General features: G+C 35.7%; 1 protein-coding gene across 7 annotated transcripts; it reads left to right on the forward strand.

Annotated features, from left to right (window-relative positions):
* The first annotated feature begins 1726 nt into the window (after positions 1–1726).
* Positions 1727–25103, forward strand: LOC131063636 (vacuolar-sorting receptor 6). Of its 7 annotated transcripts, none has more exons than XR_009111108.2 (14): positions 3673–4097; positions 4288–4678; positions 5948–6640; positions 6735–6823; positions 6912–6981; positions 8386–8469; positions 8730–8806; positions 8907–8988; positions 23200–23282; positions 23406–23469; positions 23668–23796; positions 24118–24208; positions 24336–24479; positions 24722–25103. XR_009111108.2 is itself a non-coding variant. In XM_057997523.2 (14 exons), exons 2-13 carry the CDS (start codon positions 4351–4353, stop codon positions 24432–24434), a joined length of 1860 nt encoding a protein of 619 aa, XP_057853506.1. In that variant the 5' UTR covers positions 3674–4097; positions 4288–4350; the 3' UTR covers positions 24435–24464; positions 24722–25103. The 7 variants fall into 7 exon arrangements, 5 of the variants coding, with proteins under 5 accessions (XP_057853509.1, XP_057853506.1, XP_057853505.1 ...); XR_009111107.2 differs by having other exon boundaries at positions 3674–4097; positions 24336–24464; XM_057997523.2 differs by having other exon boundaries at positions 3674–4097; positions 4288–4631; positions 5943–6640; positions 24118–24221; positions 24336–24464.
* The last annotated feature ends 1155 nt before the right edge of the window (positions 25104–26258 follow it).

Raw genomic sequence — 26258 nt, forward strand, 5'->3', positions numbered from 1 at the left:
TTTTTACATAGATAGGTCAAAATTAAAAAGGTTTCCCGACTTTGAAGGTGTCTAACCTCAAGGGTCTTAATTAGTGAAGTTTACTAAAATATCCCAATTAGAGAGCAATATAGCTTGTCCATTCAAGGGACTGTGTAGAATACCAAGTCATTCAAATAAAATAGAGGTTTGACTTAGTATACTTGATCACTATTAGCTATTGTCAAGCCTCTAATTTAACTTTAAACATTTTCATAAACTCTATTTCAAAATTTTCACAATTCCCACTAGTAATTTCTAACATTAATTGAAGTGTAATGATGTTTCAAATCCATCTAGTAACAATATTTCCTTTAAAATAAGAACTTAGAATCATGGAATTTGAAGAGTCATTTACATTAATTCATTCCAATTTTGAAAGAATTCACTTTTAATTTTTAGGGCGACATATGCTCAAATATGTATTTTTATCATGAGGAAGTTGAGAAGTTATTTAAAATTGTTGCCTTTTATGAATAGAAGTTCATCATCAAAACCCTAAAACTAACCATAATCTAACATCGACAAAGAAAGAGAGAAAAAAGGAATAAGGAAAAAGGAAAAGAAAGAAGAATATAAACTTATTTCAAAACACTCCATGTACCATTCAAGGAATGGGCAAGTTTTATGAATAACCATTCCTTTCCTAACTTGTTATCTACAACTACAACACAGGAAGTGTGATCTTCAAAAGAACAAAATTCACTTGCATGATTGATGTTAAATTTATGCTCACACAAATATGTTCAAATTGACCATGTAAAGCACCTCACTTTCATCAAGGCATCACTGGTACAAAACACATATCAAATTTATCAAATATTCATTGAATTCAATGCTCGAAAAAATGGAAGAAAACCACCAAAAAATTTAAAACCTAGAAATGGAACAAATTTTGGTTATTGTATACCAAAAATTGTTTTCCAAGGGTTGAATCGATTTACAATTTATAGGGTATTTGAAATGGAAAGCCATAAGATTATTTTCTATTGAGAATACTAAAAGACACACAACCTTTTGTAAATTTTTTTCTCATTACATTTGAATTGAAATTTGAGTGTTATGCTCCCTATGTAATGAATTGAAATTTGAGTGTTATGCTCCCTATGTAGACAATTCCAAGTATTTTACAAATCATCTAATGTACCAAATTGAACCCAACCTCACATTCATAATCTCCATCATTTGTGTCTTCTTCTATTCCATTACTATTCATCCTCAAATTATCCTTTTAGAATAGCATCAATTACCTTATTGCTATCTAATGCCATGGGGAAAAATGCCTCCGATCCTTCAAAACATATACCTCTTAGTGAGCATCATATGTTTGCAGGCATGTCTCTCCAAATTATCTCTCCAAATTACTTCGTCTTTCCATTGCTTGATACCGTTTATTTGAAATAATCCATTGCAATTAGTGATTTGATTTTTTTCAAGACATATTTTGAAGCATGCAATGTTCTCCATTGTGCTTCTACTCTGTCATAATGAAAGATGATTCTGGGCCTTCTGCATAAACAATGCCCTAGGATGCATCTCGAGTGTAGTCCATTTTCCCCTGTTTATGTTTATTCATTCTTGTCACCTGAATATGATCCAGAATCTTTTTTTATTAAAATATCATTCAGAGGCACACCATGTTTTTGATGTAATGGAACTTAGCTCATTGCTCAGCTAAGCAAATTTCCAAATATTCAACATCTTCTATACTGTTTTAGCAGCCTCAGTTGTCTGCAACAAAATATCCATCTTCTCTGAATTGCATTATACAGATTGAAAAATGAAAATAAATGAAGCTTGAATGGCGCAAAAGCTTTCTTGCACATCCCAAATACGCTGCAAAGATCGAGCCTCTTAGAACTTAGGGTTCGACGTCTGTACTAAAATCTTCCTGGCCTTAAGTTTCGGAATCTTAGAGCTTAGCGATTACTATCCATTTTCAAAATTGAAATTTTATTTGCAAAGGCAAAGATACTGAATGCGACTACTGAAAGTCACTAGGGTTCCCGATCCCTCATAAGTCTGCCATATAGGAATCATCCTCTCCTTGTTCATCTTTAGACATGTTCATGTATCCTTTTAAGTTATGTTGGTTGGAGATACCTACAGAAGAACTAACAACAGCAATCAAAATTTACAGACAAGACTAAAAATATCGGTACCAACAGACCTTAGGGCTCGGGTTTATCCAACACCAAGCAGGTATGATTTACATTCACAAGTATGAATTTTTTATTCAGGGCTCAGACCTTGAATCTGCTTTAACTAATTTACTAAAAGCATTTCAGACTCCATGACACCTGGCTCTCAGAATTAGGGGGTGAAGGGATGGAGCATTAGGGTTTATTTACCACTTCGTATGTTTTTTCTTGCTATTCAGATGCCCTAGTAATTATGGAGAGATGAAATGACATTATATTTTAAGTGTATGGTTTTCACGGATGTTGAAGCTCTTTAACTTACTTGAAGAAAAAGTATATAAAAAAATTAAATATATTCTCTACATGTTTTGGATTTTAGTACTTATATGTTTTTGATTAACCAAGGTTTTATAGATTATTTGAGCTTTGAACAATATTAAAAACCTAATTTTATTCATTCATTGTCTAAAGTAGAAATTCCATAAGTAAAAAAGACAAATAATATAAAGATCTAATTAATTTTTTTTAATAAAAAAAAAATATTTATATTAATTAAAAAAATAATGTACAATAGAAATGTCTTTCAAGAGAAACACTTCAAGAGCAATATAAATTTGATTACAATTAAAACAAAGTTTTACAAGGAGGAGCACAACACTATGAAACCCTTAAGTAAAACAATATAAGTGCAATGTTTAAATTACAATAAGATTGAAATCATTTCTCTCCAAGAGTAATTAAGTACACGCTCCTCCGAATGAAATTCATAGTTGTGAGAAGAGAACCATAGTGATCTTTAGCAATAGCCAGCTAGGACTGAACTGATAAAATTGTGTCTTGAGCTCAAGGTTGTAGCTGATTTCTCTTTCAAGGGTTTAGCAAGAGAGGACTGTTGTACAATACAAACAAATAACTTATGTATAATTAAAAAGCAACTTTGCATCTTAGTAGCCAAATATATGGCAAATACATTGATGATAAGATTTTTATAACAATTTTGAGAGCAGTGCAATCGTAACAAAGTTGATCTCCAACTTAATTTTCTATTAAATATAGTAGGTTAAAAGGTTAGAATTGTTTGCCGAATTCGCTCAGCATGTTTACAAAACCAAAAAGCATGTTTAATGGTCTCCAACTTATGGCCGTTGATGGATAACAAGCTTTAAACTTAACTTGGACTGGAACCAATTCACTTACCATTTCAAATTTAACCTTGAATTGAAGAAAGAAGTTTATGATAGATCTAATTAATTGAGATAGAATCTTCTCTAATATTGACTTGTTTAGGTTTTCTTTTAAAATAAGATTAATCATGTTAAATTTTTGGGTATAGATTCTCCTTTTAACATATATTCTTCTTCTTATTATTATTAACTTTAATAAGATATTGCGTTGACTCTCTAATATTAAATAACTTCAAATAATCATCAATTTTTATAATGAAACATTCCATTAGGTATATACAAATTATAGCATTTGAGGGAAACGAGATAGACTAAATTCTAGGAAAGAATAAGATGTACTCTTTTTAGCCAGTCAATATGAATCTGCGAACACGTCTTATGACGAAAGAAAAAACTAAAGAAAGAAAGACCTTTCTAAAAGTCGCCTTAAACAAATAATAAATATCTTTTCTTTGAAATGTTGAATTCTTTGATCCGTTCTACCCTGGTAAACCTCATCACTCTATTATCTTGTTCTGAGAAGAAAAGCATTACAAAGCTTCAATCAGCTATCTTATACAATTCTCCATAAGAGGAGGAGGAGAAGAAAGAATTTTACTACAAAGGTTTGATTTGGAGCGTTCTGTTCATTTTTGTGCATGCGGACAGCGTGTCACGTACGTTAATTTCTTCTCTGTAAATTCCCAAAGCTGTTTTCGAGGAGGACAAGGAATTACTCACTTCTCTGGATGTTTTTTCATGCGGCCTTGTTGAGGTGGGTGCGATTGTTGGGATATTTGTTTCTCCTCTGTAAATTCCCAAAGCTTTTAAGGCAATTTCAATCCACTTAATCTTTGGATATCATAAATATTATACCAAAGTAGTTGTTCCCTTGATCTTCAGATGAATCATCCACTTTGTCGAACAAAGAATAAATTTCATTAATCTTCGTTGTTCGATTGCAGGAATTTCTTTTTTCTATCCAAATCTGGTTTTTAAGGACATCAAGAATTTAAGCCAGTGAAAGAATGGAAAATGTTCTTGGCAAAGCAAGATTGCGTTTTAATGTGGAAGTGTTACTTGTGCTCTTAATAGTGATGATGGGTGGAGGGGTATTAGGCCTGTTTGTTGTTGAGAATAACAGCATACTTGTCATATCTCCAGATTCTCTGAAAGGAAAGAAGGACGGTGCTATTGGGAATTTCGGAGTTCCAAAGTATGGAGGGTCTATGATTGGGAACGTGATATATCCAGAGAAAGGAGCATCTGCCTGCACTTCCTTTGAAGAATTGGGGGTGTCATTCAACCAGTATAAATCCTCACCAACTCCTCTAATTCTTTTGGTGAACAGGGGAGGTAGTTTTTTTCATTTGTCACCCTCTACTGCTTCTCATTCCATGCTTATCATTATCTTACATATTACAAGTTATACTCTCTTTGACTCTCTCTTTGTCTTTCACAAGCTCATAAAACTATGAAGTTTTCCAAACATACATCAGTCAACTCACAATAAAGATGTCACCTATTCACATGGTTACGAACCATATTTTTTTTTTGTTATGTCTGTACAGTCTGTGAAACAGTGTCCTTCTCTGCCTCAATACACCATACCTGTTCCTTTTCTCTTCTGTTTTGTTCCCAACCAGTAAGCTAGCAGGAAATTTCATTTTCTGATATATTATGAACTCATGTCCTTCCTCAACCCAAGACAGCTAACAGGTAGGTGAATACGGTGCTACGGCTATTAGGTTAGAGTTTAAACAGCTTATTTGCTGGAAATTGTCTTAATGTAAATGGGCTTTTCACTGTCCGTTAGATTGAAATGAAATTGGAAAATATAATGTATTTGATTTTATTAATGTTTTGTTCTGATTACAGAGTGATTTAAAACATAAATGAAATTATAATATAGTTTTTCATTACTTTATATTTTATAAATAGATTTTTTTATTAAAAATGATTTTTTTTTTGGTAATTGAATGGTTTTAGTTTAATTAATAAGGATGATGACATACTTTTTTATTTATTCTATTCATTAAGGTTTAGTTCTTCTAGATGTATCATTGAACCGGATTTGTTCTCGGAATGATTTTAACAGATTAAATCTCTACTTGTAACAATTTAATGTTCTTCTAGACGTATCAGAGTCTTGATGTGGACTAGCCTCATTTGTAATGTTCTCTGCTGTCCTGTGGCTGGAGTTTCATTTGTGGTTGGCTGTATGGATTCATTGTAGATCTTCTGATCAGCTGTTTCTTGCTGGATTCTGGATGCTGATCATCTAGGAGGTTTCGGGTCCCCTTAAAAACTGCTGTTCGGGATTTTGGGTCCCCTCAAAACCTGCTTTTCCCTTAATCAAAAACAATTTAATAAAAAAATAAATTTTGATTTAAATATATTTTCCCTCATAATATTATATTATATAAACTAGAAATACTAAGATTCTACATAATCTATTTATTTCCATTAAAGAATGCTTTAGCAAATGTTAAAGAGGAAGCAATTTCCTTGTTTGATATCTTGCAATATTTATTTATTAAATTATTTTCCATGTTGTACTTCAAAAACCTAATATTTTTCTTTGCCTGGCAAAAGGCTCTGACGTGGTACATTCTTATAGTGCAGAATGCTATTTTGCAAAGAAGGCATGGAATGCACAAAATGGCGGTGCTGCTGCTGTTCTTGTTGCAGATGACCGTGAGGAGCCTCTAAATAGCATGGATTCTCCTGAAGATGGCAAAGGATCTGATGAGTATCTTGATAAGATTTCGATTCCATCTGTGTTGATTGAGAAATCTTTTGGAGATGACTTGAAAAATACTTTGGGAAAGGGTGAAAAGGTAATCGTCAAGCTTGATTGGACTGAACCCATGCCTCATCCTGATAAACGTCTAGAGTATGAGTTCTGGACAAACAGCAATGATGAGTGTGGAACCAAATGTGATGATCAGATAGACTTTGTGAGAAACTTCAAGGGCCATGCCCAAATATTAGAAAAGAGTGGTTTTACTCAATTTAATCCACATTATATAACATGGTACTGCCCCAAAGCCTATATCTTGAGTAAAGAGTGTGTATCACAATGCATCAATCATGGAAGGTATTGTGCTCCAGATCCAGAAAAGAACTTCACTGAAGGTTATGATGGAAAGGATGTTGTTATAGAAAACCTCAGGCAGCTTTGTGTCTTCAGGGTTGCTAACGAAAGTAATAAACCTTGGGTTTGGTGGGACTATGTTATAGACTTCCACACTAGGTGCCCTATGAAAGATAAGAAATACAATAAAGACTGTGCTGAGAGCATCATCAAATCTTTAGGTGAGGTCACACTTAGATAAGGATTAAAATTGAAAAGTAAAATGTTTTTGTAATTAATTAACTGGCTCATCCCTGTTTGTCAATTTCTTGTTAGGCTTGTTCACAGACAAGGTCCAGGAATGCATGGGCGACCCACAAGCTGATGCAGAAAACCCTGTACTAAAGTCAGAACAAGATATGCAGGTCAGTACTAGCTTGTGCTGATCTCTTCTTTTATGCATCTGACTGGTTTCTGATAAGCCGCATATAACATTGACTTTGTGTTGATTAGAACGGACATGGCCCTCATGCTGGTGTAACTTCCCTGCCAACTCTGCTCATTAACAATGTGCAGTACCGAGGTCTACTTTGCTCCATCCCTCTATTTTCAGTTCTATTATTAGACTACGGGAAATTTGACGTAAATGCATATTCCTGTGCACCGTTATGTCTGATGTTGTGCATTACTATTAATTAGTATCTATTGTAACAAATTATAACGATGATAGTTGATAAACATCGTGCTTTCTTATATATGTTGCATTCTAACTATATTAGAATTTTAAATATTTTAATGAAAATATTATATATTAAGATTAAGAGTTGAATTATATAATTTATTTTATTTTATTTTTATTAGTATCACATTTTAAAATTAAAATGGCAGAGTTGGAAAGGAAAAAAATTAAATAGCCCCCCAACAGGAAACAATCACAAACTGAGCAAGTTCATGGTTGCAAATAACAACAAAGTGGGTTCATGGCCTTACAAGAGAAACAGCTGTCAAATCACAAGACTAACAAAAATTGAAAAACAAATAATACAAGTGAACTACGATAACAAAGTTGTTCATGGCTTTACAAAGGAAACAACTGTCAAATCACCAGACTAACAAGAATTAAAAAGAAAAAAACCAATATAGCTATGCTGCAAGGGCAACACTATTTATTTTAAGGGGGCATAAGGGTGAGGAGAGGAGGGGCATGAGGGTTTTGTTCATCAATGTTATTCTATCCACCACCTTACGAATACCTGCCATCTTCCACAAGCTCCTTGCTAATAAGAGAAGCATTGCCACCATCCTCAAGATCCACTGAGTTTAATTAGTATAGACCTTGGTGGAGAGATAACAAGTGCCAATCGAAAGAATTTTTCCTGATTAGGAGGGATCCATCGGTGCTATTGAGAGGATGTGGAGAAATGACGTAAAAGCAGAGACCACCCATTTTGGCGGCTAGACAGCTGAGGTGGAGGCAGGTCCAACCAAAGTGTTGCCTTGTCGGTAGCAGTGACAGAGGAGTAGTGGCTCTCTGAAAGCTTTGTGTGCAGTGGTATGAGAACTACAAGCAACTGCGCCTCTGGTCCTGATAGGAAAATGTGACATAAAAAGGATGGTGAAACGGAACCCTGGCCACAATACAAGAGACATTCCCCCAATAATAAAACAAAGTCTAAAGATGCTGGAAACCAGAATATTAAACCTTTCACTTACAGATATGGTGCTCAATCCAGTCACGTTGTAATCTGTATCTGGTGTCTCCTTTGTAATAGTTGCTTACATGGATAAATTTAATGTGATAGCTGTAAAAGCTTTTGTTGTGAAAGGGTATTTCATGTTGGCAAAGGTTGGTTTGAAGGTCATCCACTTCAACGCTTTGCTTACAATTGCAATTATGGTGCTCTATAATATAAATAAACAATCTATTGTAAAAACAATCTTTCTCTTTGGTATGTTTTGGGCTTTCATTTTAATTCTATTGTGACAGGCAAACTGGAGAGAACTGCTGTATTGAAGGCTATATGTGCACTATTTAAAGAATCCACTGAGCCACCAATTTGTTTGAGTGGAGGTAGATTCCTATAACTTTTTATGTTTAGTTTCATGATATAAGTGTTTTAGCTTTCTTAATCCAACTCATATTAAAGGTAGAACCTCCAACTTGATTAAAAAAAACTGATTTTCTTAAATTGAATCTTGTTTGTTGTTTTTTTCTTATTTTTCCCTGATTTTATTTTTCCTAATCAGAGTTCAAATTTTTTCAAACATCTCGCATCTAATTGTTTCATAAACATGGCTGATATTATCCAGCTTTACTATTTTTTTATGCAGATATAGAGACAAATGAATGCCTGACAAATAATGGTGGCTGCTGGCAAAACACGGAGGCTAGTATAACTGCTTGCAAGGTATCTACTTATAATAAATGTTACAACTTGATTTGCATGTGCAGTTATTCATCTCATGATGCAAATCACAAACACGATGATATTGGTTTGAATTCCTCAGGATACCTTCAGGGGCAGAATATGCGAATGCCCCCTAGTGTCTGGAGTTCAGTTTCAAGGAGATGGCTATTCACATTGTGAAGGTTTGTTGAATCTAAATCCATTCTGAATAACATTGCTTGCTATTGTATTATGAAAGAATAGAAAGCAAATAGAGTGTGAAAGGGTGAAAGACAGTAAATATCAATTGAGCATCTAAATTTACATAAAATGGCAGACCTTTGTTTGGCTTTCAGCTGTATTAATTGTTCTCTTGGGTGGTAGGTTGCATTTATATTTATGTAGAGATTATAGTTTCTACTATTCTGCAGACATCTTCAAAATATTTTGTCAATTGAATGGCTAGAGTGGTAGTTAAAGTAATTGGTCCATGGCAATTCCACCACAAAATTGAGTCCTCTTGTGCCATAGTTGCCATGTCCATCTTGGTCATCTCAAAGACTCAAAAAACCCCCTAAGAGTGGCAAATTTTTTCCACTCAGTACGAATGATGCTGGCCTCTACAAGATCATGCATCTTTTCCATGGCCCTAAAGAACCCTATCTTCACCTCAGCATCCTGTATGGGTGTAACTCTTCTAGGCTTTTGCTTGTACCACTTGGGGTTCAATGCATATGCAGCCATGTGCAAGGGAGTGTTGAGCTTCTCCCATCTCCAATGAATGGTTGACTGAATGTGCTCATTGTAGAATGTTAATGTCCGATCCTTCTTTCACACAACATCCCTCATTTGATCAAGCATAGTATCAATGAACTCATACACCTCTCTAATGCTAGGCAGCCATGTGCAAGGGAGTGTTGAGCTTCTCCCATCTCCAATGAATGATTGGCTGAATGTGCTCATTGTAGAATGTTAATGTGCAATCCTTTTTTCACACAACATCCCTCATTTGATCAAGCATAGTATCAATGAACTCATACACCTCTCTAATGCTAGATGCATTGGCATCCCCATATCTAATGACCTAGAAATTGGAGTAATGATGGAGATTATATATTTTTCATTACCCCAAAAAAATCACTCTTCACTACATCCTTCACCCTCTTCCCTTGCTCACCAATTCCATTATGTTGTCATTGTTGAAATTATAGCTAGCTCGGATTATGTTTCAAATTTAAATGTCGCATAAATGCAATTCAAATTTGGTGTATAACTTGTGCGATTAAATTACTATTGGGCTGGGCCCAAAATCACACATTGTAACTTGTGATTAAGTTAAATGTAAGGGAGACTCATAATGTAACTTGTAATTGAGTCAAGCCCCAAAAGAAACGTGTGACATGCAATTATTTATATAATTTGTAATCAAATTATTGGGTTGGGCCCAACTGGAAAATGTAACTTGATTTGGGTGCCAAACTTGTCAAAAGGAAAATAATATGAAGAAGTCAGCCTAATGAGGCTAGGCTGACCTATGTAACAAGACTCAATCATGGCAATCAGATATATACATTCAATCAATCATTCCTAGCAATAAAACATTCTGCCCTAGCGAATATCCTCTCTGCTCTTCTTCAGCAAATTGGTCTTCACAAAATCAACAAATTGCTTCACAACAGCTGGGCGAACTTGTATGCCAGACCAGGCTGTAGATCTCCTTCACATATGTGCTAAATATTGTGCATGTCAATCTCCATTTCTAGTTTGGATTTGTGCATCTTCAGGTAGCAGACTTACTGGCAGATTTGTTGGGTGGTATCAAGCTGTGACAATCATCTACCTTACAACCAAAACCCTGCCTATGCATCTTCAAATTAGGGTTTGCACATAAAGGAATTCATATTGACAAAGCACTGCCCTAGATTGGGAGTCTTATCAGATAAGTGATCTGATCCTTATTGTAATTGTAATTTGCTCATACTAAAGGGTTTTTGATCTTGCTCATACTAAAGGGTTTTTGATCTGGATCTTTGATGCTGGGTTTTTCCTCCAAGAGGGAGGTTTTCCCAGGGTATATTGTGTTTTGTGTGTTTACATTTAAGTTAATTTATGAGTTTACTTAAATCCGATCACTAAAACTAACATGGTATCAGAGCCAGGTTCCTTCTATAAGGCCTAACAGCTTGAAGGAAGAACCTATACTTCTTCTTTTGCAGATTAGGGCTGAAGAAGTCTATGGTGAATCAGAAAGTTCAACAACAATGTCTGCTTGACAAATTGAAGGCATCGATGGGACGATAGCAAGAATAAGATTTCGGGTGTTCTCATTCCTCTATTCTCAATTGTAGGGTCCACTTGTTTGGAGATTTGCATCTGATTGCCTTATTGTTATTGGTGTCTTAACTAGTGCACAAGGTTCTCTTGCTTGTTAACTAATTCATCTGAGGGTGCTTTCATATGTCGGTTTGTGCACTTCTTTTCAAATCTTAGTATTCCTTTTATTCCTTTAAGGATTGCATAACTATCTTCCTAGGGTTTGTAACAATCACCCTAGTTCGAGCTTTGTTCTTGTGTTAAGAATTTGTTCTGATCTAGTTTGAATTATTGAAGTTAGTATTTGGTTATGCCCTACTCTCTATTTTGAGTATGTTTATCTTTCAATCTATTTGATGTGGTTTGCTATGAATATGTAATGATCCGAATTGATGCATTGATCTAAATTCATCCTCGGCACTTAAGATTTCAGCATGTGTATTTAGATATAAAACTAGGAGTATTATGATGGATGTAACAACAAGCACAAATAGGAAGATTGAAAGATGAAAATTTATAGGAGATTCAGAAATATGGAACTTTAGTTGAAAACATATAGTGTCCTCTAATCATTGGTGTGGTAGGCATGTAAAGGTAAGATGCCTTAGTCATCCTATTTAGTATGTATGCCCAATGATGACCTTACTATCTTCTTCTGATGATACTTCTTCTGATGATACTTGCTGCATAGTTCTGATGCATCATATTCTATCTAAATCTTGAAATGCTTAATAGTCTTGATGCTCTGGCATTACATACTTTTGAAAATTGTAGCTAGCTTGGATACCTGACTATTTATCTCTCATGCAATCCGAACTACTTAGGGGTGGGCCCAAACACATGTAACGTGAAGGCAAATGATGTAACTTAGGGCTGGGATCAAATACATGTAACTTGTAATTATATCTTGCTAAGGATAGGACAAGACCTATGTATAATGTAACTTGTGGATAAGACAAGACCTATGTATAATGTAACTTATGGATAGGACAAGACCTATATATATAAATGTAACTTGTAAATGATTATTGGTCTGACCCTATATTGGGCGCCAACCTTAGGTTATTATGCAATCATTTACCAAGGCCGACCTAAGGCTTCTAGGTTAGTTGGTCACATATATATACAAAGTCATTTACAAACATCACATATACATTTTGGAAAATACATTTCCTATCTGTCATAAGTGAATTACTTCAGCGATCAACATATTATGAGCAAAGATCAACAAACATCATCTAAAGGCAGTGATCATCATTGAGTGCATAGCAGACACAATCAGGGGACAACGAACACTATTAGAAGACAACGAATATTATTGGAAGCTCAACGAACCTTATCTGAAGCACTGCTATCACCGTGGGAGGTCAGCGAATTCCATTTAAAGGGCAGCGAACTTCATCTTTGGAACAACATCCAAATTGCAAATAAGTTCACTCCCTAGGTTGAAGCTATTATTGCTCATTATGTGCTGACAGCTTCAAGTGCTGAAGCATATTGTAAAATCACTTCTGATTATTACCTAATAAACATCTGATACTTGTTGTTGGGTTTTTTCACCTCCAAGAGGGAGGTTTTCCTAGGGTACTGTTGTGTTATGTGTGGTTTCTTTGTTATTTTCTGCTTACTGTTATCTGTTTGGTCTCAAAATTAACACATACTATCTTGGTGTGTCTCCTAACATCATACGGACTGTATTCTCTGTTCTATAATAAGGTTGGCATGTAGGACTGGAACTGTGTAACACTTGGTTCTCTTCAGCTCTTCATAAAAGCTCTCATTCATTATAACTTTTCTATGCTCTTCTTGTGTAGAGGATTGCCTTTAGCTCTAATGCATTTTCTGTCATGGCTTTCACTATCCTCACATAATATTTATTTTGATATTATCTCTTCAATTTAAGCATACTGCCTATTACATATTTTGAAGTAAGTATTCTCTTGATGATGAAACCTAAGATGAATAAGGTATCTAACTTATTGAAGTTGTCTTTTGATCATACGCTTGTGCTCAACTACAATGTGTATCCTTTTGAGTGGTTAATACTCAATCCAATTTTATGCATTGGCTGGAAAGACAATTTGGTTTATATACCTTGCTTATGAATTTTGTAAAATGTTAGATTGTCAAGGTTTTCTGAAGTCATACACTTGCCTTAGTTTTTTGATATGATCAGGCACAACTAACTCTCTGTTATTCAACTATGGAAAACAATTTTACATTTAAAGAATGTTGTGTAGCTTTAAACTATGATTGAAGTTGATCATAGACTGGCAATATCCTTTTGAGCAATCTTGGCATGTTGTCAATGGTGGAAGTCTAGTCAATAAAGAGATAAGTTATTTTACATGTTAATTCATTCTATTTAATCATGTTGATGCTTCTCTTCAAGATATTATTGAATTACCATGCCTTCAAGCTTAAGAGGGAGCTTGGTTTCTTCACTTGAAGGTATGCCATGATCATAATGATTGTGCTATGGGTCCATTTCGTAAAAGTGAAGTAAGGAAAAGATTGACATTTCTCATCTTTGATTGATGGTAACTTATGTTGGCTGCCTTCCTTGATTGATTCTTATATTTTGCAATCTTCATGAGACTTGGTTACCACAATTTTATATTAAGAATCAAGAGGGAGTTCCATATGGAAGTTTTTGAAAAAATATGAAGCTAGATGTGTAGCTCATAGTTATAAGGAAACATGTGCTCTTGCTGCTAGATATACTAATATTAGAACCATTATAGCTAATGTTGTAGGGTGGAAGTTGGATATAAAGACTGTTTTCTTAATGTTGTCTATATTGAATAACTAGAAGGTTATGAGATTCAAGATAGAGAATCTCATGTGTGCAGATTAAAGAAAAGCTCTTTACAGCCTCAAGCAAGCTTCTTGAGCTTGGTATGAGAAGATTGACAAGTATTTGATTAGTTTAGGATCTTGCAAGAATGATGTTGGTTCTAACCTTTACTTTAAAAGTATTTTTGGTGAAATGCCTAATTCTGGATGATTTATTTCTAGCTGGTGAAAATAGTCTCATCTCTACATGAAGAAAGAATTGGCTTCAGAGTTTGAAATGAAGGACTTAGGCTTAATGCATTACTTTCCAGGGTTAGAAGTATGGCAAGATCTAATGAAATTATTCTAAGTCAAGGAAGTATACTGAATAGATTTGGGATGATGGATTGCGAACCTATGTCTACTTCTATGGAAACTAACTTGAAGAAATTGAGTTCATTTTTGCAGATCCATTAGAGTACAGACAGTTGATTGGATCCTTGATGCATTTGTTATCAGTCAGTTTATGAACAAACCAAAGCATGTTCATCTTGTTGCAGCCAAGCATATCTTGAGATATTTGCCAGGAACAGCTGGCTACAGTCTGAAGTATCCAATCAACACTGTCATCACCCTATAAGGCTACTTAGATTCTGATTGGGCATGAAGTGTTAGAACACTTCAGGAATTTGCTTCAACTTGAGTTCTTCTCTAATCTCTTGGGCCAACAGGAATCAGTCCTCAGTTGCATTGAGCACTGCTGAAGTTGAGTACATTGTGAAGTAGTGTGGCTTCACAAAGCTTCTTGCTAGATTGCTTGGGCAACCTTGGGAACCCTTAGTCATTAATTGTAACAATCAGAATTGTATTGGGATGTTTGTTAATCATGTGTTTCATGACAGACCAAAACATGTGAAAACTCATTATCACTATGTTCATGATATGGTATAGAAAGGTGCCATTTAGCTGAATATGTCAACACCAATGAGCAGATTGCAGTTGTTCTCGCCAAGCCTCGTGTTCGAGTGAAGTTTGTGTGTTTCAGAAAGAGACTTGGAATTGTGGAGAACACAACCTTGGATGAGAGGGAGTCTCAGTCCTAGTGATGCATTAAGTTGCATCTTCCACCCTCTGCGGACAATGCAAGGTGACATTGGATCCTTCTCTGGGAGAAGGTTGAGGTGAAAGACCTCCTCCACCCTCTATAGGCAATGCAACGTGGATTCACCCTCTGCGGGCAATGCAAGGTGGAACCACCCTCTGCGAAAAGCAAGGTGGTAGGTTATTCTTCTCAGTAGAGAAGTTTTGAGGTGTAAGACCTCCTCTCACCCTCTGCAGACAATGCAAAGTGGATCCATCCTCTGCAGGCAATGCAAGATGGATATCATGAACGGAGTTCATGATGTATATTTGCATATTCTTCTTATAGGTGTGCACTCATCCTTTGCAGGCAATGTAAGATGAATTTCATGCAAAAGTCCATGATGCATGATTAAACTACGACTTGGATAGTTGGTTGAATCCTCCCTAACTAAGAGGGAGTGTTGAAATTATAGCTAGCCCGGATTATGTTTCAAATTTAAATGTTGCATAAATGCAATTCAAATTTGGTGTATAACTTGTGTGATTAAATTACTATTGCGCTGGGCCCAAAATCACACATTGTAACTTGTGATTAAGTTAAATGTATGGGAGACTCATAATGTAACTTGTAATTGAGTCCAACCCCAAATGAAACGCATGACATGCAATTATTTATATAATTTGTAATCAAATTATTGGGTTGGGCCCAACTGGAAAATGTAACTTGATTTGGGCGCCAAACTTGTCAAAAGGAAAATAATATGAAGAAGTCGGCCTAATGAGGCTAGGCCGACCTATGTAAGAGTATTGAGTCTTGTATATAACAAGACTCAATCATGGCAATCAGATATATACATTCAATCAATCATTCCTAGCAATAAAATATTCTGCCCTAACGAATATCCTCTCTGCTCTTCTTCAGCAAATTGGTCTTCACAAAATCAACGAATTGTTTCATAACAGCTGGGCGAATTTGTATGCCAGACCAGGCTGTAGATCTCCTTCACATATGTGCTAAATATTGTGCATGTCAAGCTCCATTCCAGTTCGGATCTGTGCATCTTCAGGTAGCAAACTTATTGGCAGATTTGTTGGGTGGTATCAAGCTGTAACAATCATCCACCTTACAGCCAAAACCCTGCTTGTGCATCTTCAAATTAGGGTCTGCACATAAAGGAATTCATATTGACAAAGCACTGCCCTAGATTGGGAGTCTTATCAGATAAGTGATTTGATCCTTATTGTAATTGTAATTTGCTCATACTAAAGGGTTTTTGATCTGGATCTTTGATGCTGGGTTTTTCCTCCAAGAGGGAGTTTTTCCCAGGGTATATTGTGTTTTGTGTGTTTACATTTAAGTTAATTTCTGAGTTTACTTAAATCTGATCACTAAAACTAACAGTCATAACCATTAATTCTGATGCCTCTTGCAACTTAAGCATTTTTTCCAAGAGAATCAAATAGGATGCATATCGAGTCTCAATAGGTTTCAAGAATGCCTTAGAGAAGCTCTTGAAGAGTGCATATGAAATGTGGTGGCTGCAAATAAACATCTACACATCTCTAGCATCATTGACCACTGCTTTGATCCAATCAATCTTTCCCATGTCCTTGACTGCATTATTCATGGCATATAGACAACAAGGAGTGCACCAGATATGTCTATAAGCTGCTTCAATCAATTTCCTTGCAGCTTTGCATACATAGGCCACATTTGTCATTACATGGACCACATTTTGTGGCCCAACCTCCTCAACAGTATCCTTGAGATCTGAAACTGAAAATTGACATTTTTGTGATCCCCTAAACAATTAATTACCTTACGAAAATATTGGCCTTCTATACATGTAACCATGATATTGATGAGTGGACGATATTTAATGTCCATCCACCCATCCGTGACCATACTGCATCCACTTGCTACCCAACATTCTTTAATTTTCTCCATTGAAACATTTATCTTGGAATAATTCTTATCCAAGCTTATCCAAGATTGTGGTCCTCAATTTTAACTCCCCTGGTGGCACATATGATGGAATTGCCCTTGCTACCATTGACATCACCTCCTTATAATAAGGAGATCGAGTGACATGGAATGGAATGCCATTGGCAAAGAAGAATTTGTCAATGACATCATTTGTATCATCCTTTAACTACACATTGAATAATTCAGCTATTGGGTTACGAGCATCACTTGTTGATTTGTGTTTCCCCCCACCTCTATTGCAAGGGCCCTTGAAGAAGAACTTGGCATATGTGCAAATTGCCTTTACAAAGTACAAGTAGAATTGTGTGGTTGGGTTTGATAGTGATGACTCTGCAACCTATGAGACAAAGAGGAAAATATAGGTGCAATTGCATTGTTTTCATTAACACCCCATAGCTTATATCTTAGCTCTAAATTTCAGGTTTCTGGATCTCCCCAAAATTCACATGCTTCCAAACTTTTTCCTTAGATATGAAGAAGGTGGCCATTAACTCTAGTAGTGGTACCATAAAATTCAAGTGCACAAAAGTGGCACTTCCACATGTCCTAGACTTGCTTGACAGTTTTGATGCAAATTGTTTCAAATGAGACTTACGATCAAAAGGACCCTTAGCATACTCTGCCAGTATGTGGAGGGGCAATTCGTACTTGCAGCTGCATTTGCCATGGAACTAGTGGTTTGGGTTTCAGCATCATGGTCACCCCTCTCAGCTTCAGCCTTAGGTGCATAATTAGATTCGGTACTTTCATTTAGAACCTCAACCTCATCCTCACTCATGCCATGAGAACTCATTGTAACATTGCAATAAGCAATATAAGATTTACAATTTTATAATTCTAAAATTAAACTTCAAACTATGCATGAACCATATTGCAAAAGATTAAGACACACATTTTCTTTTTGTTTTTCTTACTTTAGATTGCACAAAGTGCAAAAGCTGAGGATACACAAATAAAAATCATTTGTTCTTAATCTTTGTCAACCAAGGATTTCACTTTTTTTTTCTCTTTTTTTAGGTCGCACAAAGCACATAAGCAGAGGATACACAAAAGTTTCAGTCTAGTTTGACAAAATTGAAAAATAAATTTCAATGTTGAATTTTGATGACAATTACAATATGAACAACAATAAAGAATGATGAATCATTGAATAATAAATATGCACTTGCAACAATGTCTATGATATTATGAATAAAATTAAAATTTAAATGTGAAACTAATAAAAAATATTAAATAAATAAAAAAAATTGTCATAGAATCCTACCTTTTGTTTGAAAACTCTTTCCAACTTGGTGTAGAATCACTCTTCTTTTTGCTCCTTCTCATCCCTCTTGCACTTGCAGAACTTAAATCACACTCTTTCGCACTCACTCTTTTGCTCCTCTTCAACCTTTCTATTGAAATCAATTTGTGAGTAAAAATGAAGATTTTGGAGTGTTTTATAGAGTTTGGGAGGCATTGGTGGGACCCATTGGCCATTAGAGTTCGGCCATGGACTTTGGTTTCAAGGGAAACTTTGAAATATCCATCCCGGCAGCATCTCGGTTATCTCAGCAGTAGTGGTGGTGTGGTGGGGGGATGTCTCCCCTACATCCCCACATCCTAGGGACATCGCAGTCCTCAAAGCACCTGGTTTTTGGTGGGGGGTGGGATGTGTCCTCGTGGTTCACTATTTATATCCCATGTGTTGCATAAAACACAATCAATTAAGGATGTAAAAAATTTGTGATACACAAAAATTTGTATTGGCTATTGGTATGCGGGAGAAAGAAACAGAAATTTTGTAGCACCCACTATAGTTTTTATTATTTGACAATTTCTCTCCAATTTTTTTTACTGGTAACTTTGAATGTAAGCTTGTGATGTCCCCTACTAGGAGGCTGATAATTCCTGTAGCTTAATAATGGTTCTGATCTGATCTGATTGATCGATGGTGATTTTACTGGATACTTTTGATTCCTTTCCTTTATGTTTATATCTCTCAATGTGAGGGAGAGGTCACACCTCTTCATCATGTATGCCCTTTGGCAAGAGACACACCCTTTCACCATTAGCACCCTTTGAAAGAGTGCAACTCTTCATTATTTCTGCCCTTTCAAAGGGATACAGCCCTTCATAATCAGATCTGCACCTCTTATTTAAATCAGATATGCACTTCTGATTTCCAAATTACCCCCCTCTCAAATGAGGTTCTCTTCTCCCTTTTATATCTCATTGTTGAGGGAGTCACAACTTTTCCTTCCATGTCTTTTGACCATTCATTAACTTAATTAAATTTTAATTAATTATATTTAATTATATTCTTTTATATTAATATTTAATTTTTTATATTTCAATTTAATTATTTTTTATTTATTATTAAATTCTATTTCAAAGTGGGGACATTACAAAGCTCATAAGAACCTATGGCAGAGCCAATTTTTCATATCCCGTAGTTACAATTTACTCCAGAACACTTATACATTCACTTAGCATCACCCCCTAAGAAAATTTACTATAAAACATTGATAAAAATATACATTCACTTGGCATCACCTCCTAAGAAAATTTACTCTAGGACATTGATAAAAATAGATTTTTTATGGATCATCTAGGAATCAAACTTAGGACCTCTCATTTGCTGTTGGGATGCTCTACCACTGAGCTATCATCCCTCCCGGTGGCTGATCCTTTTTTGGTTTGGGTGTGGCTCATTTTCCAACACCCCTCTTAAGCCACACTATAGGTGCTCTAGGATCCTAGTTTGGCCTGGGCTTCGATTCTGAGTTAAACTTTTCATGGACCAGCTAGCAGTCAAATCTAGGACCTCCCATTTTTCTGCTGGGATGCTCTATCACTGAGCTACCAGATCTCTTGATGACTAATTCATCTTTGCTTCAGACGTGGCTCATTTTCCTAAAGATACAGGTCTCTAAATGAGAACCAAATTTCTGATTTTGACAACTGTTATAGTGTCAAAACTAGTAACCACCGAAGTGGCTTTTGTTTTATTTAGATGGCTTTGAAATAGTGTATGATAGAACGAACAGAGGAACCTGAATAAGGAGGCTTAGAAAGCTTAAGACTGAACCCTTGGCCATCCCTCATCTCTAAAGAACGATTTTATAGCTTACTATGAAGTTGATTTACAGGTTGAAGTAAGGCCTACACAGAACCCCTTTTGTCAAAATTATTGAGCCACAATAAAAATCCCCAAGAGTATCAGTTATCATCTATTCATCTCTAGTACACGTTTATTAGTTTGTATATTATGATGATTACATACCACTAGAATCAGAAGACTGTATGGGTAGGGTACAAAATTTGAAGATTGGTATTTGTCTTGGAGATGCCAAGATCTGCAGGAGACATCTCTAGCAAGCAGGAAGTCTGCCAAGCTCTTCTGATGCCCTGATAGGTAGGGGGCCTTCAACTCAAATTCTGAAACAAAATAAAAAGAAAAAAAACTAAGCGAAATACCCCAAGCCCTAAAAGATCAAAAAGTCAGCCATTAGTTATTTCTCACTAAAATAAATATTTTAGGAAGAATTTAGAGACTATGACAAACAAATTGTAAGTTTTCATCAGCATAGATCTGCAAGGAAGATTGTTATTTGACAAGGACGGCATCATAGCTGGGAGGAAGAAACTTATTTGAAACTTGAACATATACTTAACATACCCTTGTCCTACATATGGTCATACCCTTATCCCGAAAACGGTGTTTTGTTCTCATCTCTCTGCCTGTACCTATCTCTTGGTGATTGTTACACACATATTGTCATTATGCATTCTTAAGGTTTTCCTTCAATTATAGTGTTTAAATTCTTGTGGTAAGCCTTTGATTCTCTTTTGTGGAGATACTTTAGACTCTCCTTCCACTTTTTAAATTCTCTTGGCCAGCTTAGAGTTCAATAGATGTATTTATGTCATATATAGACATTATTATAATTTCATTTCTTCATTCTTTCAACATCTTGTTTTCCTCATTTATTCTATCACGGGGCTAGGTTTTCCCGTGCGGCACCGACGATCTTTTAGGTACTTGTCTGTGAGATCCAAGCACTTCCAAGAACTCGGACTACGCCTGTAAGCACTCCCAAGCTCCAGAACCTGCACACACACACTTGCACAACACGTACAAACTTGCACAGCGGAATCTTTACACAATAACACAATGTTGGGGCAATAAGATAGCTTTATTGATCTGAAGAATGGCCCCTGACCCGGTCTACAAACAATTCCAACTATGTCATTGGTCACTACCCCGAGTACTTCCCCAACACTCGATTACAAATTCCCGCCCCTGGATCAACGTCCACTCTTGAAACACCGGTACAAACACCACTGCACCTCGCCCCTGGCTGTAGCTTCTCACGTAAACTCCTGATCCACAAAGACCCTGTCTCCTTTGGAACTCAACCTGGCGCACCACTGACTCTCTCGTGAGCCCTCGACGACTTACGTAGTGCAAGACCCAGGCCCTCTCCCTGAACAGGGACTCCAAGTCACTCTGCTACTCTGCTGCTGCTCCTACTTCACCTCTGCTCTGCAATCACTCTGAACACCTTTGCTCGCTGGAATGCTGTTTTGGTCCTCCTTGGATTTCTCCACCATGAACCTTCGCCTGTAGGAAAGTAAAGCACAATGTAGATACGTTCTCTCGTGAACGGTCGGGGGACTCTACTTCCCCCTATATAAGTTTTTCGTCCAGTTCTCACACATCTGAAGCTTGGCGATAAACATATGTCCGTCACCACAACTTCCACCTGCTGAGAATAACAAGGGACTTATAACCCCAGAAGCATACTGGTCTCCCCGAGACAGCAGCCCCTTACATATTCCTTTCAGTTATAGAAAGATGGGCTGCTATCGTTAAGTTGTCTTAATCATGGATGGTGGACCAGGCGTTTCGTAAGCCTACAGATGCATTTGGGAAATGTTCTTACAGATACCATAATCATGAATTTGAAACAATTTTCTGTTCCTGGTCGTATGTGGAACCACTATTATTTAATTTGGTTATATCCTATACTATGCTTCGTTAGTATGATTATCTGCCCTGATCACAAAAAGTAGATTTTTTAAAAAGGTTTAATTTTGAGCTAGCTAAATTTGGGACACAATGCTACCTTAAACCTTATTAGGTACCCACATTTAAAATATGATTTGTTAGCAGGGAAGAGTTTTCAAAGCAGTCTCACACATCAATAGAAAAACTGGGGAAGACAGCCAAATTGAGTGACCCTCTTTTATATTAAAAAATTAAATCTTCCCTACAATATTTGGGTATGCTGTGCAGCATTATAAAAGTTTGAGCTTATACTCTTATCAAAACAAATTTATTGAAAGATTATTACATAATAAGATTACTATTAATGTGGGTTTGCAAATGTATTGAATAATGATATAGACAGCTTATAGAGACAATATTTGCCCATAGGTGACGGATGAATAGCATTGCAAAGCATATAATAATGTAAAACACTTAAAAAAAACTTGGGATAGGCATCAAAACTTAGCCTGGCCTGGGAGTAATGCACAAGTTGTTGGCAACATGATGAGGGATGTTACAAGTGGGTGATCCAAATTGTGTATGGAAGTATCTAGTTGCACCAGTTAGGAGACTACACTATGTTTTGCAAAGCTTCACACCAGCCATTTATCTTATGACATCAAGATTGTTATATTAGACATTTTGTTTGTTCTTTCCTCAATAAATGCTACTAGTGGGATTGTTGATGTAGTCTAAGTATTAGACATTTGAATATTGAGTTATCCTAAATAGAGTTTTCTTCAATCTGAATGTAAGCTTAGCATTTTGCATAAAGTGTTTTTTTTTCAATTGCACTTGAACTTGGTGAAAAACAAATGTTTTACAAACTAGAGGTCCTCTAAAATATCTATATTTCCATTAATTGATAAGCAAATTTTTTTCAATAAGAACGAATAATTTTTCAAAAAAATTTAAAAACTACTAATCTAATAGTATATTTTGTATTTTTAATTTTTTTAAAACTCTTCTCACTCATAAAAAAAATAATATATATTGCATTTGAGAAACTTGTGTTTTCGTTGTAACCCTACACCGGATACACTGCCCATGGGCCATGACAAATGGTACCATGTCTGGGCATTTGGATACGGCCCAGATATGAGCTCCTATGAGATAATTTCAGATGCTGTATCAGTGTATCCAACAGGTTTTTGTGGACGGGAGAAGGGAAGAATCTGGTAACTCTATTGATAGTCTCTTAATTCATTTGTTCAATGGCAGCCATTGGAGTAGGTCGTTGTAGGATTGAAAATGGAGGTTGCTGGTCAGAAACTAAAAATGATGAAACATTTTCTGCATGCTCGGTAATGTTTCTTGTACAGTGATGCATATTCTTGTTGGTTTTAGATGTTGGAGAAGGGTTATCTGCTGGTTAAATCCTTGTTTCATTTATTTGCTTACTATTGTGTCTATGCTAAAATCTATAGGAATCTCAATTCAGTGGTTGTCACTGTCCTACTGGCTTCCATGGTGATGGGCACAAGTGTGAAGGTACTTATTCACTCTCTGTTTTAGAGATATGCAATCCTATTGTATGATTTTTCATCCCCATTTTCTTGGATTCGAAGGAATGGTACAGAAAATCTTAGTTTAGATTGATATAAGGTGTTGCTCTATTGTAAGCCTGGATGTGCAAATTTAGGTTTGGTTTCATTGGTGTATTGAATCTTTGCTCATCCCATTTTCCAGATATCGATGAATGCAAAGAAGGAGCTGCTTGTCAGTGCAGTGATTGTACATGCAAGAACAAATGGGGAGGATTTGATTGCAAATGTAAGGGAGATCTTTTATACCTCGCAGAACAGGATACATGCATTGGTGAGATATTGGTTCTTTAGGCTTCTCTTAAAAGAACTCAATACTGTCGTATATGTTGCCTCTTTTCACAAGTGCACTAGAGACAAAAGAATTACCAGATCCAGTTTCAGTAAAGAAAAAGAAGTTTCCTTACAATACATTTACTTTGAATTGGTTTTAAGGGTTTCTTTATAATTCATTTACTTAATATTGGCTTTATACTTAAGGAGAACTGTTTAATGTTTGTTACTCCCTCGAGTTTCCTCTTTTTTGTTTTAAGTTATCAAATAACATCTAACTTTTCTGTATTTTTGTTTGTTTTGTGGGTGGTATAATATGCAGTAAAAAATGCTTCAAGATTTGACTGGTTCTTGACACTTATTGCTCTAGCTGGTTTAGTGGGTATTGTTGGTGCTGGTTATGTGTTTTACAAGTATAGACTTCGGGTAACTTCTATAAATTTAAGACTTAAAACATTAAGGCTTTCCATTTATTCTTTGATTTTAGTCAGCTCTACATCTTTATCCGTTAACATACTGAAATACTTAAATGTTTTGCAGTCATATGTGGATACTGAAGTCAAGGCTGTCATGTCCCAATATATGACAGTGGATAATCAAACTGAGGATCAACAACCTCTACAACAAAATTCAGTTTGAAACGTGGTCTTTTTACCCTGATGAGCTTTGGTACAGTTCATATTTGTAATGCGTTTTACTCGTTAGGTGTTCTCCTCTCTAATACTAGAGGATTTCAAATTTCTTAGATTTTTAAATATCAAGATTGACTGTGTTATATAGCAAGTGATGCCTTTTTCTGGTTTAAACTTAATGGAATTTTCGCTTCGAATTTAATCTAGGGAAAGTCTTTGCATTTATTTTAGTTCATATTTACATATCTCTAACATCTTTTCCCACACTAAAGATTGTCTTTCTTGAACATGCAGGAAAGAGGACTTCATTCAAGTGAGAAAGAATATGGAACTGACGTAGGCATGATGTTTTACTTACCACTGGATTATTTCTGCTACCTTGTTTAGCACTCAATTCAAATTTGATTAGTTGTTTGTCTTCTTGTTGATTGACTCATTCATATGGGTATTCAGTGCTGTTCTATTTCCCTTACCGACGAATCAGTTCCAGTTTTTGAATCAAATGTTAAAGAGAGTTATTACAAATAAGCAGGCAGAAGCTTTTGTCTAGAAATGTAGTTGATAGTCATACCAAGGCCTCTGGGTTGAATGTAATAATTGAGAATCTAGTTATGCATGGTCAAACACACCTGGATGTAAAATGATCAAATTATCAATGAGATTGAATAATTGTTTAGGTGTGTGAGAGTTGTTAATCAACCCCACAGTAGTCTAAAGATCACATTCAATCAAAACAGTCTTTTATACATGAGAGAAACAATGGAAATAGTTATGAAACTAAATAATTTTTTAGATGAAAAAATGAAATTGATACAATATAAATGAGCAAATCCTTGTTATAAAGATAAGGATGAAATTTTAGGACATACTTAAATCATGGCAAGTGTTATAATCTTTTTTTCCTTTTCTAGTTCTCATCCTGATGATGGATAATGGAGCATGATCCAAAATGTTGATAAAAAAAATCTAATAGTCAAATCCAACAATCATCAAACTAAAGTGTTATAATCCTATGATTTGAGACACAAAAGGTAAATGACCTAAGTAATTTAAGTATACAAATGTGAATAGGACCTAAATAAAAACTAATTAGATAATATGCCATGTTCATACCTGATAGGGAGGCTACCTAGTTTACCATCAGTTAGGTTTCTTTAATGGTTTGCTTCTATCTCTTTCCGGGTTCCAAGTCTACCCCTCTAGACTTCTAAGGGCTTCCCTACCATTTGTTAGCTTATCTTACCTACCTCAAACTCACAAAGTAAGCTTGCTCACTATATCCTTGCAGGGGTGGAGGACACTCATTCGTTCTCTCTTTGCAAAACCATCCATCTTGTTTGGTCTAGCAAACTTTCTCCCGTTGGTTACACAATGTCTCGTTTTTCAGGCTTGTAGCCTTCTGGATCTTCTTCCAGTTCTCAGTAGTTTCCTTCCCCTGCAAGTTATCTCCTTCAAATTACTGATACCTAGCCGGAATATCACCAAGCTTGTCTAGGGCCAATATGCAGAAATGGCGATTATCATTTTGTGGTCTCTTTCAAATGAAAACCTACTGTACATTTCTGGCTTTGCTTGACAATCTCCAATGATCTTGTGGAGTTTCAAGTCAGAGCCATATGATTATTGAAAACAGGGATCAAAAACTGAAAGGGAAAGCTTTATTTACAGATTTCGAATTTATTCACGGGTTCAAAACAGTAACTCACAGAACAGAGAAAAGAAACAATTACATTAACAACATACGTGAAACGAACATAAATTAAACACTAATTGAAAACCAGAAAATGGACTTTTCTATTGCATTTCAGAAAAACAAAATGTGTTCTCTAAG

This window comes from Cryptomeria japonica, chromosome 4 (genome assembly GCF_030272615.1).
Source record: "Cryptomeria japonica chromosome 4, Sugi_1.0, whole genome shotgun sequence".
NCBI lineage: Eukaryota > Viridiplantae > Streptophyta > Pinopsida > Cupressales > Cupressaceae > Cryptomeria > Cryptomeria japonica.

What these genes read in the sequence shown, in the direction of transcription:
- LOC131063636 (XM_057997522.2), top strand. Translation starts at nt 4,351, where the DNA reads ATGGAAAATGTTCTTGGCAAAGCAAGATTGCGTTTTAATGTGGAAGTG. An exon ending in GAGCATCATCAAATCTTTAG is followed by an intron (nt 6,641 to 6,734) that starts GTGAGGTCACAC and finishes ATTTCTTGTTAG; the next exon opens with GCTTGTTCACAGACAAGGTC. An exon ending in TAACAATGTGCAGTACCGAG is followed by an intron (nt 6,982 to 8,385) that starts GTCTACTTTGCT and finishes CTATTGTGACAG; the next exon opens with GCAAACTGGAGAGAACTGCT.